The following is a 17,718-nucleotide window of genomic DNA, read 5'->3' as shown; positions in this document are numbered from 1 at the left end:
GGTGTTTGTGAGGCACTCAGGGAGACCCTGGGTTTAATACTGGTAATAGTTGGTGAGAAAAGGGGAGGTTACGGAAGAAGGGGCGGTACCTTTAACATAGGTTGGATCAGCTCAAAGTCAGTCTCTAAAGTTGGCCCCAGGCATGAGATTTGACTTGATTCAAGGATGTAACAAATGTTTTAGTGGGAATTTTATGATTCAGAGTATGTAAGCCAAATGAAACTTTAACCAAGCAGATGAGCAGAAGTCAGAGTTCCAGAAATGAAGCAGGTGAACATAGAGAGGAACCAGTGGGTGACACTACTCTGTGGTTTGGGAGTGGCTGTGCATAGGAGGGCGGGCAACAGTCTAGTCCCTGTGCCCCGGAGCCCTAGCCCTTCAAATCCAGGTTGGAAGATCTCAGAGCCCTTGAGTCTGACTCGTCCCTGCCAGTCTGTCCGTAACCACCCTAAAACTGTTGGCTACAGTTCTCATTTTTTGTTTTATTTTTATTCCCTTTTGAGCCATCTGTCACCCTGATGTGTATATACCCTAAGTTTTGTATAAGTTAGAGTGGTTGGGAGGGGACCAGCGAGCTTCTCACTGGCCCCAGAAATGCATCTGGTCACTCTCCAGGGACATACAGCTTTGTTCAACTAAACACTTTCTGGCACCTGGCAGCACTTGTCAAATTAGCCGAACAATTCTCCTGCCAGTTCACTCAGTTTCTGTTCTTTGGCTGCAAGGAAGGATCACAGTGACATAAGAGCTGCGGATTTGAGAGCCAGCATTTCAGTACAGAGTGTACAATGCAGGATAACGACTGGGAACACTGAAGCACACTGGTTTAGGATGACACAGCAAGAACGGGACAAGGGCTTCTGGGGTGTGTGTGTGTGTGTGTGTGTGTGTGTGTGTTGAGGGTTGGCAGTACAAGAGGAAGAAAGTATGTGTGCATAGGAAATTTGGGTTGATATTAGTCATACCTCCCTCATCTTTTATAAATATACATAGTTCTTGGAAGAAAATTATTCCCTAATACCAGAAGTCTATTGCTTCCCCCAAACTTGACTAAGGAATAATTTTAAGAACGAGGGACCAACCCAAGCTCAGGAAAGAGTGTGCTCTGAGTTGCATGTCCAATAGATTTGTTTGGATCAGTAATAGGACAGTCAAGAACTTTGAAGGATCTAAGACATCATGCAACTTGCCAGCTATAACAGATTAATCTGCCCAGTTTATGGAAGACACAAGACCACTGGGTCAGAGAGAGTGAATAGTTTAGCACCCACAGCAATAGCAGTAGCATCCTTATTTTTTTGCTGGTTTCCCTAGCCTTAGTTCCCACAAAGGGGCATGAAGAGGACCAAATAACACCTGGATCCACCATGAATTGCTTGTTGGAGAGGAACCCTGAGCTTCGGGTACCAGAATCTTTTATAAATGGGCAGTAAGCGTGACTTCCCTTTGCTCTGGTAGGAGACATTATCACTGTCTGCCAATGCTGTCCTCTATACAAAAACATTTTTCAAGCAATAGTCATGGAACGAAGACAGTCAGTGCCTCTGCTGTCCTAGAAATGAATGATTGCATTGAGCTCAGAGGTTGCCTACACGGGTCTGAGCTGTAGCTTGAGGCTGGCACGGATTTGCTAATGGATAATCCGGCCGCTGCCACCCTGGTTTGGTTAGGATGATTCTCGAAGCCCTTGCTACTCAAAGTGTAGTCCACACATCAGCTGTAGCAGCAGCGTCTGGAAGCTTGTTGGACACACGGACGCTCAGGCCCACCTTAGACCCAGTGGATCAGAAGATGTGTCATAACAGGATCCCCAGTTAGTTCACTTTGCACACTAAGTTTTGGAAGCCCTGATTAACTCATTCTAGACCCACATGACTCTAAGAACCTAAGTAAATACCAAGCCATCTGTGAAACAGTATATGGAGAAAAAGACAATGACAGGGGTGAGCAGATGTTCTATTTATGTCTTTTATACCTGTGTGATCATTGAAAGTGTTCCCCACCTTCCCCTCAAAGTGTCCTGGCTTGAAAGACAAATTATACAGAGTGATTTTCAGGATACTTGCTTGGAGAAACTGAGCCTAAGATCCAAGAATAACTCCTTGATTGTGAAGGTACTCAAAAGGATATCCCATCTTCAGGGGATGAAGATACTCGGAAAGGAAAAAAAAAAAAGTACTAAAATTGAGGCAGGTCCCACATGGACCCCATAGTGGCATCTGTCCCTTTGAGCAATGGTTCCCCCCTCCCCTCAACCCCCCGCACTTGGTCAGTCTGCTCTGAAAGTCCTGTGTTCCTAAACTTGTCTGCCTGCCTTTCCCTTTTGCCTGTTTTCTTGCAGAAAATCCTTCCAACATCCACTTTATTGAACAGCTCAGTGGGATGGAATGGAACTTCTCCGGAACGAACCTGCATCTGAGCACTTCCTTCGCCACTGGCACCGTCTTTTCTGGCAGCTTCTTAGATTCTCTCCTGGCCACGGTGAGTGCCACAAAGCCCAGGAGCCCACACGACCAGCCCCTTGCCTAGGGGCAGAGCACGTGGGTGTCCAGGGATGATGCTAACTGATGCCTCGCAATTCTGCATTCTCTGATTTTCCAGAAACACTTGACATTATTTTGCCTTTTCTCATAACTGTGTGGCAAGGCAAGCTTGCATTTTTAAGATTAGAAACGTAAAGCCCTTGGAGCCAGGACACTCAATACCAGGGGGAATATGCACATCAACAGCATAGAACCCACCTTGTAGCGTGTGTTAGTCGCTCAGTCATGTCTGACTCTTTGCGACCCCATGGACTGTAGCCCCCAGACTCCTCTGTCCATGGGATTCTCCAGGCAAGAATACTGGAGTGGGTTGCCATTCCCTTCTCCAGGGGATCTTCCTAACCCAGGGATCAAACCCTGGTCTCCCGCTTTGCAGGCAGACTCTTTACCATCTCAGCCACCAGGGAACCCACCTTAGGAACAGTCATAACGTCATCCCTCAGGCTTTTCCTTGGGCCCAAGATCTCAGCTAAATGCCTTACCCACATTATCTGTTTAATTCTCCCATCCACCCAATTAGGAGGATATAATTCCTAGCCTTCTTTTTATTTATTTATCTAGTTTTGGCTGTGCTGGGACTTCATTGCTGGGCATGTGCTTTCTCAAGTTGTGGTGAGCGGGGGCCTCTCTTCATTGTGGTGCCTGCGTAGACTCTGGGGTGTGCAGGCTCAGGAGTTGTGGCTCGCCGGCTTAGTTGTCCCGTGGCATGCGGGGTCTCAGTTCCCTGATCAGGAATCAAACCTGTGTCCCCTGCATTGTCAGGCAAGTTCTTAACCACCGGACCACCAGGAAAGTCCCACTAGCCTTGTTTCCTAGATCAGGAATCTGAAGCCTAAAGGGGTAAATAAGGTGCCAAAGGTTACTGCACTCACACGTGACAAATCCCTAAGGTTCCAGAGTTAGATCTTGCAACCAGATCCACTGCTGCTCTAGAAGTCTCTTTCTGTGATGATGAGTGTGTTTTCAGTACACTGAGGTTGTGCTTGGAGGAATCTGCCTCCCGGGGTGCTCCAGAGCTGCCATGGGATGGAGAGGGAGAAGGGGACCAGGGTGCTCCAGCTCCCAATGTCTCCCCACCACTTTCCCCCAATCCGAACAGCTCTACTCTCAGCTGGATCCCGCATGAGGTTTCTGCAAACGGCTTGATTAGAAGAAGGATTTCAGTTGTAAAGAAGACTTTAGAAACTACTACTTAGAAGTTAGAGAATCTGACCAACAGGCCGAAAATAAGAGAACCAGATTCCTGTTCCCCTCTGTTCTGAGTCATGTCTCCAGGTCCCAGTCAGGAGTCTTGTCTGCCATTCAGCCGCATGTCCATTTCGTCCCATCATTTCCCTCCCCAAGGAGCATCTTCTAGACTGGGCTCTTCCTGCCTGCTGTCCAGCTTGATGCACCAAGAGCTTGGTTTCCATGGCTGCAGAGTCAGAGGTTATAATTAGAATCAGAATGTGTGTTTCCCCCGTGCCCTCCTCTGCAGAGGGCGGGGCTACCAACAGGTGTGTTCAGGACAGGCTGCCTCGGATGAAGGGGGCTGACGCCTCTGCAGCTTCTGGAACAGGGTGAGGTCCCTCCTCGACCCCAGTCTAGGTTGCCTCTATTTCCTCCCCCTCCTCACAAGTCCTCTGAAAACTGCTCTGTGCTAAATCACCAGTGAGAAACACAAGGAGAAGAAACTCACATGTCCTGGGAGAGAGCTGAGCCCGAATAAAGTGGTGTGAACTCATCCCTACTTGGAAGCACTGACGTTATGTTTGAGATTTTCATGCACTTCCCCCTTCTATCCCCTGATACATCTGTCATTTTTTAAAATAAAAAATTAGTGGATTTTTCCTCCAAATATTCTGATTCAGCCAACACAGTACCTTCAGGTATCCCCTGGAATATTACTGTAAACACCTGGCCCAGCTGGAGAAACACACCTATAACCTGTAATTTTAAATCTCTATATTTTATAAAGGATTTTGCCAACAAAGGACTGTCTAGTCAAGGCTATGGTTTTTCCAGTGGTCATGTATAAATGTGAGAGTTGGACTGTGAAGAAAGCTGAGCGCCGAAGAATTGATGCCTTTGAACTGTGGCATTGGAGAAGACTCTTGAGAGTGCCTTGGACTGCAAGGAGATCCAACCAGTCCATCCTAAAGGAGATCAGTCCTGGGTGTTCATTGGAAGGACTGATGCTAAAGCTGAAACTCCAATATTTGGCCACCTGATGTGAAGAGTTGACTCATTGGAAAAGACCCTGATGCTGGGAGGGATTAGGGGCAGGAGGAGAAGGGGACAACAGAGGATGAGATGGCTGGATGGCATCACCGACTTGATGGACGTGAGTTTGAGTGAACTCCGGGAGTTGGTGATGGACAGGGAGGCCTGGCATGCTGCAGTTCATGGGGTTGCAAAAAGTTGGACGTGACTGAGCAACTGAACTGAACTGATAAATCCTTTATAGTTCGATGCTATAAAGATTAAAATCTGGAGGGGGCCCTGGTGGCTAATGCAGGGGACACGGATTTAATCCTTGATCCGGGAAGATCCCACATGTCATGGAAAAACTAAGCCCGTGTGCCACAACTACTGAACCTGAGCACAAGAGCCCGTGCTCCGCAAAAACAAGCCATCACAGTGAGAAGCCCACGAGCCACCACCAGAGTAGCCCGCATGCTGCAGTGAGGATGCAAGCACAGCCAAAAATAAATACAAATTTTTAAAAAATAAAGTATAAAAAACTCTACGGGTGGGGCACCCAGACCACACCCCACACACACATCCATGGGAGCAAAACTTTATAATAATAGAATTTCAGAACTAGACATAAAAGAGAAGGCATTTTCCTTTACTTATAAGAAGGTAAGGACAGTAACAGAAGTTATCTGGTTTCTCAAGTTCACTCAGTTTTTCCTCCCATATAGCCTCATTCTCAGAAGTATTACTCAAAAAATCTTGGTCTTCAGGCCTTTTGAGAAACTCTTGGAAGAAAAAGCAGCAAGTAGCTAGGCTGCTAGCATCTGTGTTGTTAAGGAGTGATATCCTGGGTTAAGAGAGAGACCTCAAGCTTCATTGTAGTTCAAAGTTAAAACCCTTTTCTACAATATTTTCTAGCATTGGAAGTCCAAATTCTAGTAAATCTGATTATATTAGAAACATTCTCCAAGTTTAGAAGCCCTAGACTATTTCAAGCACATTTCAACTTGCATATTTCCTTGACAAAGTAAAAAAAAAAAAAAAAAGAAAAGAAACAATGAAGAGAGGGAGGGAGGAAAGAAAAAAAGAAAGAGACCCATAGGGTAGTGCTATGAAATCCTGAATAATAAGGATATTAGATGAGCTCGCAGGGTAAGGGTGACATGTAAATCCCATTATTTCCCCCAATATAGAATTGCAAGCCTTTTGATGTCAACACTGAAGAAACGATATATTCAAAAGCTAAGCCTCTCTCCATTAAATATGTAAAGTACGCTTCCCCAGAGCCATGGACACCAGGATAACCCTAGAAGTTACACCTTTTTCTTTAATCAGTGGAGAATTATCCTAACAGCATTATGTTTGATCATTCTGCACTGCAGCCACTTGTTCTTAAACGGATTGTGGCCCAGCCTGGATTTACAACCTCTGCACCCTCCTGGATTTCAGGGAGCTGGATCCTTAAGCATCCTTCTGGGAGGTCACAGGACACAACAGAAAGGAATGTCACTTAGGGAATCTTTGCAGTCTGGATGTGAGGATGGAGAAAGCATTTGAAGTCATCTTTAATCTGAAAAATATTATAGAAATTCTTTTTATTTTCTCTTAATTGACTTAGATTATATTCTTTCCCAGCTTACCTTCTCCAGTGGTCTCTATATTTTCCTAGAAATACGCATTTACTTGTTAAAAATCAGCTGCCAGTTGCACTCAATATTCTTACAGCTGTTTTTGCACTCAATTTTTAAAATTATTTACAATAATTAATTATTTGAAACCATCTTTGCACTTAGTATTTTTACACCTGCTTGGTCCAATGCACTCCTGAGAACATGAATATTGAGTAGATAACGTCTGTCTGAAAGACCACTTCATTTAAGGCAGCGTTGCTCCCTCCCAGTGTGGTTTGAGGACCACCGGTGTCCAAACCACCAAAGGTGTCCTTTAAATTTTGATTCCAACTCCTCTTTGGTAATTCTGATCCAGTAGATCAGGGGTCTTGGAAATCTGCTCTCACAAATATCACTCCAGGTGATCTAGGTCCCTGAGAACCAATGTCAGAGATAGTAGAATTCAGTGTGCACGCTGCGTATCTCATTTAATCCCACAAATAGTGCTCAAAAATGGGTATTACCATGTCAGCTTTAAGATCATAAAACTGTGGCTAAGAGAATGCATGACTTGTCCAAAGGTATTCTGCTAGAACACACCAGCCCAAGATTCAAACCTGGATATGTTCCCTACAAACAGTTAGCTCTCAAATGCAGAATGAAAGCCAGTGACCATAGGATCGCAAAGCAAGGAAAATTTCACTCTGATAAGGAGGCCCATGAAGAGTCTGCCAGTTTCATAAAGGAAAGATGAAGCCGATGTTCCAAAACAAGGGCATGAAGGAGTAAGTGTGTAGCTTGAGCGGCTGCAGAGAGACCAGTGTGCCCTGGAGGGAACGTCAGATCTTGTGCATCTTTGAATGCCACAGAAATGAGTCTGAGCTCGGTTTTCCAGCAGAGGTCTGACAGTGAAAGTCCAAATTTGTATTTCTAGACAATCTTTCTGCAAGCATTTTGAGTGATGGATCGCAAATAAGAAGAAGACTCGTAAAGAGGCCCCTCTCACAACCCAGGCTTCAGGAGGCAAATCCCTGAATTTGGACAGAGAAAGTCAATGGTAAAATTTCTCAATAGCAATTAAGTCATTCCTATTGTTTATAATGAAAACAAAAGTACTGATTTTTACATAAGCGCTATATAGCCACGTAAATTATTTCTACTGGAATGAAAGCCCAATTTAACTAAGACAAAGGTAGGAAATTAAAAACTTTACATAGATAACAATAGATTTGAGAAAACCTCATGGGCAGTTATTACAGTGATGTTTCCATGTACGTCACTGCCTAGTCAACACACTATGTAGGAATCCTTTGGAAAAGAAGCTTAAGAAAATGGCTATGCTTATTCCGACTCAAGCTAGTTTCAAACTAAGTTGACCACACATCAATCTCTGGCTTCATTTTGATGTCAAATATTCTAAAATTCCATTCATTTACTCAACACATACAGTTTTTGAAGTGTTCTATAATAGCTATGAGAGATAACACCTGTCCTCACATAGGTCAGAATCAAAAGGAATGTAAGTAGATCCACATCCAGAAGATTCAAGAATAGACAATAATAATATCTATAGTCCCCTAAGGAAATGCTGAAGCTGAAGCTCCAGTACTTTGGCCACCTGATGAAAAGAGCCGACTTATTGGAAAAGACCCTGATGCTCGGAAAGATTAGGGCAAGAGGAGAAGGGGCCGTTAGGAGATGAGATGCTTAGATAGCATCACTGACTCAATGGACATGAATTTGAGCAAACTCCAGAAGATAGTAAAGGACAGAGGAGCTTGGCATGCTGTAGTCCATGGTGTCAAAAAGAGTCAGACATGACTCAGCAACTAAACAACCACCACCTAAGGAAAATGTATTGATGTCTCATTAAATGCATATTTTTAAATACATGTTGATATTATTAGGGTGTCTATGGCCTGCTATTCTCCTCTGATCATTTTTGGAAGTGGGGACTACCATGGTGTCAGTATCATTTACCCATTAATTTCTAATGCTAGAGCCCTCCCTCAGGAGCGGGAATACGGTAAGTGTTATTTTCTCTGCACTTTGCTTAACCCAGCACCATACCCAAACCACCAGCTTTTGGTTGATTTTAATAAGGATAATGATGGGACTTCCCTAGTGGTCCAGTGGTTAAGACTTCACCTTCCAATGCAGGTGGTCCAGGCCCAATCCCTGGTTGGAGAGTGAATAAGATCCTACATGCCTCAAGGCCAAAAAACAACACATAAAATAGAAGCAATATTGTAACAAATTCAATAAAGACTTGGAAAGTGATCCATGTCCAAAAAAAAAAAAAAAAATCTTTAACAAAATTAATGATAATGAGAGACAGAGCTTTGAACCATCGGATCCATTTCAGACAGCCATACCCAGTAATTCCCACCTCTCTCACCTCCACGGTCTACAGAGCAGCTCTTCTGATTTTGTACATGCCTTCTCCTTGCTCTCCAGGCTTTCTACAACTACCATGTTGTAGAGTTACTTCAGATGCTAGTGACAGGAGGGATGAATTTTCAGCTGGAACAACATCTGGATAAAGAAAAGTTACTTGGGCTGAATACCAGCTACTCTACGATTTTACCTGGAAAGATGCGGTGTAAGCTGGGGCTGCTCTCCTTAAACCAGACCGTCCTGTCAGACATTGAAGTGAGTCAGCTCTTCTTTAAAAAAAAAATAATAATAATTTATTTAAATTGGAGAATAATGACTTTACAATATTGTGATGGTTTTTGCCCTACTTTGACATGAATCGGCCACAGGTATACATGTGTTCCCCCCATTCTGAACCCTCCTCCCACCTCCCACCCATCCTATCCTTCTGGGTTGTCCCAGAGCACTGGCTTTGCGTGCCCTGCTTCATGCAGCAGACTCGCACTGGTCTTTATGTACTTTATATATGGTAATGAACATGTTTCAACACTATTCTTTCAAATCATGCCCCCCTCACCTCTCCCGTTGAGTCCAAAATTCTGTTATTTACATCTGTATCTCCTTTGCTGCCCTGCCTGTGGGAAAGGGTACCGTCTTTCCAAATTCTATATATATATGTGTTAATTTACAGTGTTGGTCTTTCTCTTTCTGATTTTCTTCACTCTGTATAATAGGTTCCAGGTTCATCCACCTTATTAGAACTGACTCAAATGCATTCATTTTTATAGCTCAGTAGTATTCCATTGTGTATGTGTACCACAACTTCCTTATCCACTCATCTACCAATGGACATCTAGGTTGCTTCCATGTCCTGACTATTGTAAACAGTGCTGCAGTGATCACTGGGGTACATCTGTCTCTTTCAGTTCTGGTCTCCTCAGAATGCATGCCCAGCAGTGGGATTGCTGGGTCATGTGGCCGTTCTATTCCCAGTTTTTAAGGCATCTCCACACTGTTCTCCAAAGTGGCTGTACAGCTCTTCTTTCTCACAATAGTTTCCCATGTCCTTACCTCCCTGAGTTTTGGAAAGGATCCAACCTGTCTGCGTTCTTAGACAGCTTATACTGTATAAATAATAACAATGATAACAAAAATTAATGTAACATAGTCATAGTTATTTCCAGTTTACAGTCATTTTCACATGTTATATTTATCTTGAGCTATATCAAGCAGTTGATATGATCCTCATCTTCCAGGCAAAAAATAAAGTGCCCTGGAAGCATCAGAGGGGTTCAACAACTTTGTCCTTTGACAAGGATACTAATGATAAGTGTAATGATTAATATTCACTGAGCATTTGCTTAGGCCTGTCTGCTTTTTTTTTTTTAATTCACTTAATCTATCCAAGGATTTACAAGGTAGGTATCATTTAATTTCATTGAACAGATCAAGAAGCTGAGGTACTTACCTGAGACCATATTGTCTCCAAGTGGCCAAGCAGGGTCCCTCTAAGGCACTCTGACCAAGGGCCCGCCCACTCTCCCTACACTTTAGCTATTAAAGAAATTGGATCATGTCATCTGAAATCAGGCAGAAGGACTCCGTGTTCGGTCTAAGAATCTTATTGGGCCAGCCAGTGAAAAATGCCTGAGTTTTCTCGGTCCTCAGAACTAGCAAACAGTGGATTACAGCAAGGAAAAGATAATTCTGGAAAATTCTAGTGAGGCATCTGGCATTTGGGGATCTGAGTCAAGTCCAGCCCTGCAAAGAGGAGTCCACTTGTCAGTGTGATGCCCCTGGGTTTGGTGTTGAGTGGCGTGGCCTTTGGCTCCCCAGTGTCGCTGTCAGAGTCTGGCCTTTATAGGGACATGAGCAGAACCCCTTCTTCACAAACCTCCAGCCTCTGTGCCTGCCGTGTCTCGGCAGGTACCACCAAGAAGGGTGAACCCCATGCCTTGTGCGTCTGATTGCCCAGTACACACAGCATTCCAAAGCTCCCTCCGTGGTCTAGTCCTTCAAATCTCTGTGGTCCTGGGCTCCTCGTCTAAGGTTGACTTGTGAGCAATTCTAAGCCCAGGACGGCTGCCGCTGGCCACGTCCTGTTGGTGCCAGAGGTGGCAGAGGATTGGTAAGCCCTTTCTTCTCCACTGATGTGTGGGCCTCGCTCTGTTCTTTACCCTGAGGTATCACGGACCTAAACAGACTGTTGGTTTTCAAATTCCCAGGATCCATTTGCTGCTGCTTTGGAAACCTGAGGTCCACTTGTAGCGCCTTGTTGGCAGTAACCTGAGAGCAGGGTCAAAAGAAGACTGCTCTCTGGAGGTCACTTAACATCCCAGCTCATGGCATGCCTTGAAAACAGCATTTCCAACCTGGCGCTCATTGTTCCTTGTTAGTCGTTACCAAAACATATCAGTATTGATAAAAGCGAGCATAACACTTCGCAACACCCCGTGCATCAGAGGCTCTTCAAAGACCAGAGTGAAACAGTTGCTGGTATGAGATGCTCAAGACTAATGGTAAACCTGGTTTCCTGGCCACTTACCACCACAAAGGTACTAGGAGGTGGCTCTCGGGTCTTCCAGGCTTCTACCGGGAGGAAAGGCAGATGACAACTCCAGTGCTTGCTGTGGCTTAATTTTAAGTGCCACTGGGCATGTGTTTTTCTCTTTTCTCTCCCCAGCCAAGAAAAACTTTTGGACAAATATTCTGCGGCTCATTAAATAATCTTGGAATCCTGTGCCTCGGCTTATACCGCATGATAGATGAAGAAGAGCGCAATCCAGAGCACAAAAGGGAAGTACGCTGGTGCGAAAGGTGCTGGGCCCCCATCCAAGCATAAAGGCCAAAGCTACTTCATTCAGGAATGAAAGGGGTGGCCAGAATTCAAGGCCTCTCGTTGCAATGAAGGGTGTGGGGAAGTAGATATGTAGGATCAGTATCAATAATAGGAATGAACCCTGATGATTGGGATCCAGTTAGTACTGGCCATGTGAAGAGAATGGGATCTTTATCCCCAATGAAGTTTGAGATGTACACCCAGATTTTAAGTCTGAATTATTTTGCAAGTTACCCCTGACCCATGGCTGTGCAACTTTTTAAAGCTGAAAGCCACTGTCCACTTTGAAAAGATCCACTTGTTCACTGCTGGGTTCACTGGGTAAGTATTTATTGAGTGCCTCTTCTAGCCACTGTGCTTGGTCCATCTAAGTCTTGGGAGCGATATGTAGAGATTTCAGTTTAAAGAAAGATCAATGTGACAGCAGGAGGGAAGACAGAGAAAATGTGTGGAGGGAGGAGGAATAAAAAAAGATGGTGCCGTTTGTAGACAGCACAGCGATGGACTTCCAGGCTGAGAGTCTCATGGTGGGAGTGCGCAGGATTTGGTAGAGAAGGAGAAATTAAAAATACCAGAGTGGAAATGGACTGTTTCAGGAGAAAGGGGAAGGAAGTCAAATCACTCCAAGTGGAGTTGCGGTGAATACAAAGAAAGACAGTTTCTCGGCTCAAAGGAGAAGAGAAGGGAAAGAAAGGATGCCAAGGTCAACCTGGCTGCAGATGAGGGCTGAGCTTCCGGGAATGTTTACATAACATAACACTAGGATTTCTCAGCAACAGATGGCTAAGCCCCTGCTGAGAGAAGAGAGGGGAAAGTTCACAGGGAGTGGAAACAGAGGTAAAAGGTACAGTAATTGCTGCAAAGGATGGAAGAAGGAGTTTATGGTGGATTCGTAGAAGCAAAACTACAAAAGGACAGGGGAATGGGAAATCCTGATGAAATTCAAGATCAGTGGTCCTCAGAGTAAGGAAACAAGAGAGAGAAAGAGTGATGGGAAGTTGCGGGCAGAGAGTGATTGATTGAAGTGTAAGATTGTAGCCGGCAGGATATGTCAGGAAGTCATAACATCAGTATGTGGCCAGGAAAGTGGTTAGGAGATAAAGATCGCTGGGGAGTGGAAGTCAAAGAAATTGGTCTGCCTGTTGGAGTCATAAATCATGCAGGCACTGCAGGCACGTCAGGTGACGGCGGCCCCGGAGTTGGAGAGAAAACGCATCCCATGTGCCAAAGGCTTAAATAAACATGGAGCTCTGTGGATGACACTGATGAGTCAAGAGGGAGGGTGGTATGGCTGTAGAGCGTTGACCACAAAGATGGCGGAGGAGTATGATGCTCAGGAAATGGCACTGGAAAGCATGAATGATACTGACATCTCCTCCCTCCATCTCTGTCTGTCTGTCTATGTCTGGGCTCCATCCGCTTCCCCCCAACACCTCTGGAAATGCTGTGGACTGCGGTGATTGGGAGAATAGGCAAGCCCAGAGCCTAGAGTTAGAAAAGCCATCAGAAAATGACTGGCCCAAACCGTGGTCCTACCCCACTCCCATTAAAATGATGGGAAGAGCAGGACCCAGAAGGGAGACAGCATGTCCAAGATCAAAGATGGTTGGTTTCAGAGGCAAGGATGAAAATACTAGTCTCCCAGTTACTAGTCCAGGGCCTCTCCTATTGCACCACACCAAAGATTGTTTTTTTTTTAATTATTAATCAGAAACCAAATAAAGCAAGGCAACACAAATCTTTCCTTTTCTGTCCCCCAGCCAACTGACTTTCTTATTTTGGTCACTCCCTGCACCCACACTGTCCCAGCTGCAGGGGTACAGAATTCAAGTTTGGCTTTTCTTACAGGTTTGTGATTACCCGGCCAGAAAATGAGTTCAGCCTGCTGCCCTCGGATCTCGTGTTCTGCGCCATCCCTTTCAGCACCTCTTGTTACAAAAAGGATAGTAAAGCTTCAGCTCCATATGAGATTATAAATATAATGCCACTGAAAAAAGAGACGGTCCCAGACGTAAGTCCTGACCAAACACCTCTAGTTGCCCAGGCCAGGGAGAGTGTATCACAACTGCCCCGTAGGCCAGTCCCTTTGTTGGAGCCCAAACCAATCCCTGCTACTGATTCTAAGCAAGCAATATTGACTCTGGGCAGTAAACATTCATCTCATCACCATTGCACATACCCAGGTGAAACTGTGGAAGAAAATGGAAAAGAAAGCATGGAGGAAACCACAGTGGAAGATGCCTATGCCTTTCACCATTAGACTAGACTTGTCACTATTCCCCAGGGGCCCCTGGCTCACTCTTTACACAGCATCTCCAGAGATGGTGACTTTGAACACGGAAGATAAGCATGGAAGTCTGCCATCGTGTGCCAATTGTGCAGTGGCGGTTAGACCAGCAAGCCCACACTGTTTAGGAAGAGACAGAAGTTTGATTTAATCCCACTGGACTTGGTGTGATAAATAAAGAAATAGATGATAAATGCCTCTGTAAGGGAAGTGCATCGCTCTGTATCTCTTAGGCAGGAAACATGATGGTTGGAGCTATGTCAAAGACGTTCTTCAGTACTTGACTGGGTTTCCTCCAGACAGGGGATATGAGTCATCAAGATAAAAGTGAGAAGGACTTAGACATAAGAGACAAGACATAAAGAGCCCCAAATCAAGCATCTTGCATTCTTTATCTTCAAACAAGCAACTAGTGAACTAGTATATTATCATCTTCTCTTTTTCCCTCTTACTTTTTGTTTCCTCATCTCTTTCTATAGGAGATGAGAGTGGCCACTTGGAGAGATACTTGTTTGAACTGGAAAGCAATTTGTGTATAATGAAAGCCTAGGCATGGCCTGGCACAAAAATGAATATTAGAGTGTCCTCAAATGGGGTACCTGGGTGAAGTCAGGTAGGTTGAAATATATAACCCTCCGGATCCTCTTATTGAAGAACAAAGGCAGCTCACGAGAGGTAATAAAACATTTCCCCGTGTTCCAAGAGGAACCAGTCCACTTCCTTGTAAACTGCATCATTATGTCATTTTGCCTGGGTATTACTCTGTTAACAGAGTAAAAGTTCAGCACATTCAGGAAGTATTTACTCCCAATTGGTGAACCTCATGAGCTTCCCAGGCGGCACTGGTGGTAAAGAACCCACCTGCCAATGCAGGTAGACATAAGAGATGTGTGTTCAGTCCCTGGGTTAGGAAGACCCCCAGGAGGAGGGCATAGCAACCCACTCCAGTATCCTTGCCTGGAGAATCCCATGGACAGAGGAGCCTGTCGCCCAACTATAGTCTGTAGGGTCGCAAAGAGTCAGACAAGACTGAAGCAACTTAGCACACATGCACGGTGAGCCTGGTAAGAAGTGCCTTCTTGTGTTATAAATACGATACAGGGAAAAAGGAGGAGGAAAGAGAATAATAAACTCTATTTCTCTTAAATGGTTTTACATAATGTTTATGATATCCTTGACGTTTTTCACAACATCCTTGTCAATTTGGTATCACTACCTCCATTTGACAAAGGAAGAAACCATGTCACAAATAGAGTTCCCAGAAAGGATACCCAGTTAAAGTTTAATTTCAGATAAACAACAAACTTTAGCATGAGTGCATCCAAATTACTGAATTTAGCTAGTAAGTGATCGAATCCATATTTAAACCTAGTTAATTCAACACCAGCACCTATAAACATGTGCCTCTAAGAACACAAGTAGAGGAAATGAAACAAAATATTCATCTATGAGAAAAAAATTTGTATTGGGAAAGCTTTCATTGTAATGAAATTAATATACGTAGGGAAAAAAGAGTGATTGTAATAAAAGTTGTCAGAGACCAAGGATCCTTTTTTAAATTTTTCAAGTTTAGCTAAGTCATCTTCATCTTTCTCTTTTTACAGATTGACTTTCTTTGTTTTTCTGTATACACGGCAAAATATATTTCCTTGCAATTCCAAAGTTACAGCTAGAGTTGAAGGCACATCAGAGATTTAACTGTCCTGTTTCTGTGTATCAGATCTTGATTTCTGAAAGAAAGTATGAAGAGGACTCAGCTTTGGCTTCTCCATCCCAGCTATCAGTGGATGAGGAACAGGGTACCAGATCTTGATTTCTGAAAGAAAGTACGAAGAGGACTCAGCTTTGGCTTCTCCATCCCAGCTATCAGTGGATGAGGAACAGGGTACCAGATCTTGATTTCTGAAAGAAAGTACGAAGAGGACTCAGCTTTGGCTTCTCCATCCCAGCTATCAGTGGATGAGGAACAGGGTACCAGATCTTGATTTCTGAAAGAAAGTATGAAGAGGACTCAGCTTTGGCTTCTCCATCCCAGCTATCAGTGGATGAGGAACAGGGTACCTCTGAATGCAGGACTTGTCCTCAGGGAAGGAAGGCTAGTTCATGACCTAGGAAGAGGTAACACCAAATATCTACTGCAAAGACAGTACTATTTCTTTGCCACATTTCCCTGAGCCGTTTTATCCATATAGCAGTTTCAGTAGAAACAAAATATGCCTAAGAAGGGATGGACAAGCCCTGTGCATATTCATATGCACAGACTAATAGTTTTTATATTTATTTTCTAATCTAAACTTAGCCTCTGGACCTTCAGAGTAAAAACGTAGCCCTCAAATGGTCTCACTTTCAATGTAGCAGAGAAATTTGAATGAAAAGTTCTTTACTTGCCAGCATTTTAGAGGAATGGGTACCAAAAATATGGCTAAAGAAATAAGGCGGTATATGCAACCATTGCCAGTATGTGAGCGTTTCTGTTGCCAGTCTTGAAAAATAAATTTCGCAGAGGGCCTCCTAGACTTATGTGCCAAGTGACACCATAACTCTAGAACCAAACCCTTTACCTAGAGATATAATGTACCCTTTACATTTTAATACAAGTCATAACACTAGATCCTTTGGTAATATGGCAGATACTTAATTCATAATGATTATTCAATTCTTATCAATTGAAGGACTGACATGAAGACAAGATAAAATGTACAATGAATTTAACAGTATGTGACTCAGTGGTTTTTATGATTTTTTTTAAAAGACATTGACCTTTCTGAAATTATATGAAAGCTACAGTCTTCCTCCCCAGAGAAAATTAAGAGATGTATGTATTACATAAAAGATATCATATAAATGAGAGGGAGGTCATGGGTCACCCTACAGTTTCTCCATCATCTTCCCAGACCCCTGATATAGACCTTCAATAACCAGTGCAGTGATCACCAGAAAGGACATGGGAGTCAGGAGACCAGAGTACTTGTTTCAGATATTTTGAGAAATAGCAAAAATGCCGCCTATCCAATGGATGGTTCACGTAAGCCTAGAGAAACACTGGAGCAGCATTTAAAGGACTAAGAAGGAGGACAACCAGGTTACCCTGAAGAAGCTGGAAGGCGATGTGTGATGATGTCTTTAGGATTTGGTGTTCAAAATGTGGTCCCCAAACCAGCAACATCTACAATACCTGAAGGTGGGCTCCATCCCAGACCTGTTGAATCTGATTCTGATTTTAACAAGATGTGTAAGTGATCCATACGTTTAACTTTGAGAAGCAGGGCTTTCAAGGAGTATATATGTGTTTATGTATATATGTGCAACATAGATGTACGTGATATATATCTGTAATACAAATTGCACATCCACATAAACACCTACATATACACATATGCATACGCACATAAGCACATGCACACGTGGTGACTCCTGGCAAATGAGAAGATCTGGAGGTTTGGATTTTAATAAAAACTATGCCCTGCAACATTTAGCTCTTTGGCGTGTTCACTCCTATTTAAGACCTACAATACATTCCAAACATCTCTAATTAGTTATAAAATCCTTAAGCTGAGTACCTTTCAAACCATAAAGGAGTTAAGGGAGGTTAAAGTTCAGTCAAGTTGGTGAATATTTTCCTGGAGGAATAATAAACAACCTTCAGCTCCAAGGCATGGGTTATTCCTTCCAGGTCAATGAAACAAAGAGCGGAACCTCTCAAAGCCGGCTGTGTGGGTTCCTAGATTGGCATGCTTAAGGATCACGGGCAAGAGAGGAGAGGAGGCGAGAGAGAGGGAGGAAAAGCCCTCACACTAATGAGGTTTGAAAGGATACAGGATGAGTCCAGCCCTGCCTGCTGAGAAGAAAGGAACCTAGCAGCTGATGCTAAGTTCAGACTAAACT

General features: G+C 43.8%; 1 protein-coding gene across 1 annotated transcript in view; it reads left to right on the top strand.

The window, feature by feature from the left end:
- The window catches only part of KCNU1 (potassium channel, subfamily U, member 1), a 144,474-nt gene extending 130,668 nt beyond the window's left edge, over positions 1–13,806 (top strand). Inside the window, 4 exon segments of the mRNA XM_010838791.1 lie at positions 2,342–2,481; positions 8,789–8,983; positions 11,391–11,515; positions 13,395–13,806. Coding sequence (XP_010837093.1) covers positions 2,342–2,481; positions 8,789–8,983; positions 11,391–11,515; positions 13,395–13,806 — 872 coding nt within the window.
- The last annotated feature ends 3,912 nt before the right edge of the window (positions 13,807–17,718 follow it).

The sequence above is a fragment of the Bison bison genome, unplaced genomic scaffold, assembly GCF_000754665.1.
Source record: "Bison bison bison isolate TAMUID 2011002044 unplaced genomic scaffold, Bison_UMD1.0 scf7180017864105, whole genome shotgun sequence".
Classification (NCBI taxonomy): domain Eukaryota; kingdom Metazoa; phylum Chordata; class Mammalia; order Artiodactyla; family Bovidae; genus Bison; species Bison bison.
Note: the sequence above shows the minus strand (reverse complement) of the source record. Positions and strands in the feature narration are given on the sequence as shown.